This window comes from Sinocyclocheilus anshuiensis, unplaced genomic scaffold, assembly GCF_001515605.1.
Source record: "Sinocyclocheilus anshuiensis isolate Anshui unplaced genomic scaffold, SAMN03320099.WGS_v1.1 scaffold22529, whole genome shotgun sequence".
Taxonomy (NCBI): domain Eukaryota; kingdom Metazoa; phylum Chordata; class Actinopteri; order Cypriniformes; family Cyprinidae; genus Sinocyclocheilus; species Sinocyclocheilus anshuiensis.
Genome location: NW_015547496.1, coordinates 1 through 1,252, shown reverse-complemented (window position 1 = coordinate 1,252; position 1,252 = coordinate 1). Strand labels below are relative to the sequence as shown.

General features: G+C 41.8%; 1 protein-coding gene across 1 annotated transcript; it reads right to left on the bottom strand.

Annotated features, from left to right (window-relative positions):
• Positions 1-61: 61 nt before the first annotated feature.
• LOC107701762 (myosin-7-like) lies at positions 62-1,246 on the bottom strand. The gene is made up of 6 exons (XM_016503871.1): positions 1,242-1,246; positions 939-1,109; positions 671-775; positions 486-581; positions 238-369; positions 62-82 (listed from the first exon to the last, which is right to left on the bottom strand). Exons 2-6 carry the CDS (start codon positions 1,101-1,103, stop codon positions 65-67), a joined length of 516 nt encoding a protein of 171 aa, XP_016359357.1. The 5' UTR covers positions 1,104-1,109; positions 1,242-1,246; the 3' UTR covers positions 62-64.
• Between the last annotated feature and the right edge of the window lie 6 nt (positions 1,247-1,252).

Genomic DNA, 1,252 nt, shown 5'->3' with positions numbered 1-1,252 from the left:
ATGGACACAGAAAAACTCAGCACAAGTCAGTCATATGCTTGCTTGCAGGTGTAGTTTCTTGTCTTCATTCTTCATCTTTAGTCTTGAAAATGCAAAAAAAAATGTTGAAATGTTTATTGAAAATGTTTCTTATGTATAAAAATGCAAAAAAAAATGTTGAAATGTTTATTGAAAATGTTTCATAGATTTTATGTACAAAAAGTCACTGTTCTTTACATAATCATCATCTATTGTTACCTTCCCAGCTTCACGGCTCTTGGCTCTCAGCTTGTTGACCTGGGACTCGGCGATGTCAGCGCGCTCATGAGACTCCTCCAGCTCATGCTGCACCTTCCTGTACCTGGACAGGTGAGTGTTGGCCTGCTCCTCCTGTTAGGATTACACAAGATATCCAACCCCTTTCAGAGCATTGCAGTCATGGCACTGAGTGTATTGAATAGAAAATGTCAAAACTTCACCCTCAAGACATTTGACATTAGACTTACAGCTTCTTCAGCTTGGCGTTTGTAGGCCTTCACTTTCAGCTGCAGCTTGTCTACCAGATCCTGCAGTCGAGTCACGTTCTTCTTGTCTTCCTCAGTCTTTGGATGTAAAAATTGTTCATGGTCTTGGTTAAACTATGTATATCATCATGAAATGTGTTAAATATCTAATTCTTGTGTAGTTTTACCTGGTAGGTGAGCTCCTTCACTCTCCTTTCATATTTGCGCACTCCTTTCACAGCGTCTGCACCACGTCTCTGTTCAGCTTCAACTTCAGCCTCCAACTCATGCACCTTCAGTAGAGAGTTATTGTTATCACCTGTGAAATCTCTGCCATGGCCAGTTCATCTAAGGGTTACTCTCACTATATAATAGTATAATCGCACTCTGGCTCGTTAAAAGGCAACCGTTCCTAGTATGAGTACACCCTAAGTCTGTATTTAGTCTGGAATTTACCCTGGACTCCAGTTTCTGGAGCTGTTTCTTTCCACCCTTCATGGCCAGACTCTCAGCCTCATCCAGACGGTGCTGCAGGTCTTTGACAGTCACCTCCATGTTCTTCTTCATCCTCTCCAGGTGAGCACTGGTGTCCTGCTCCTTCTTCAGCTCCTCAGCCATCATGGCAGCCTGAAATATAAGCCAATGAAAATGAGCTAACCAATATAGATAGAATTAGCTTCCATGAATGCTCTCTTTGCTACCAAACAAAGTCAAATAACTGTTTAAATTAGCATAGAGTAACAGAATGCAAACACCCACATCAGTGATGG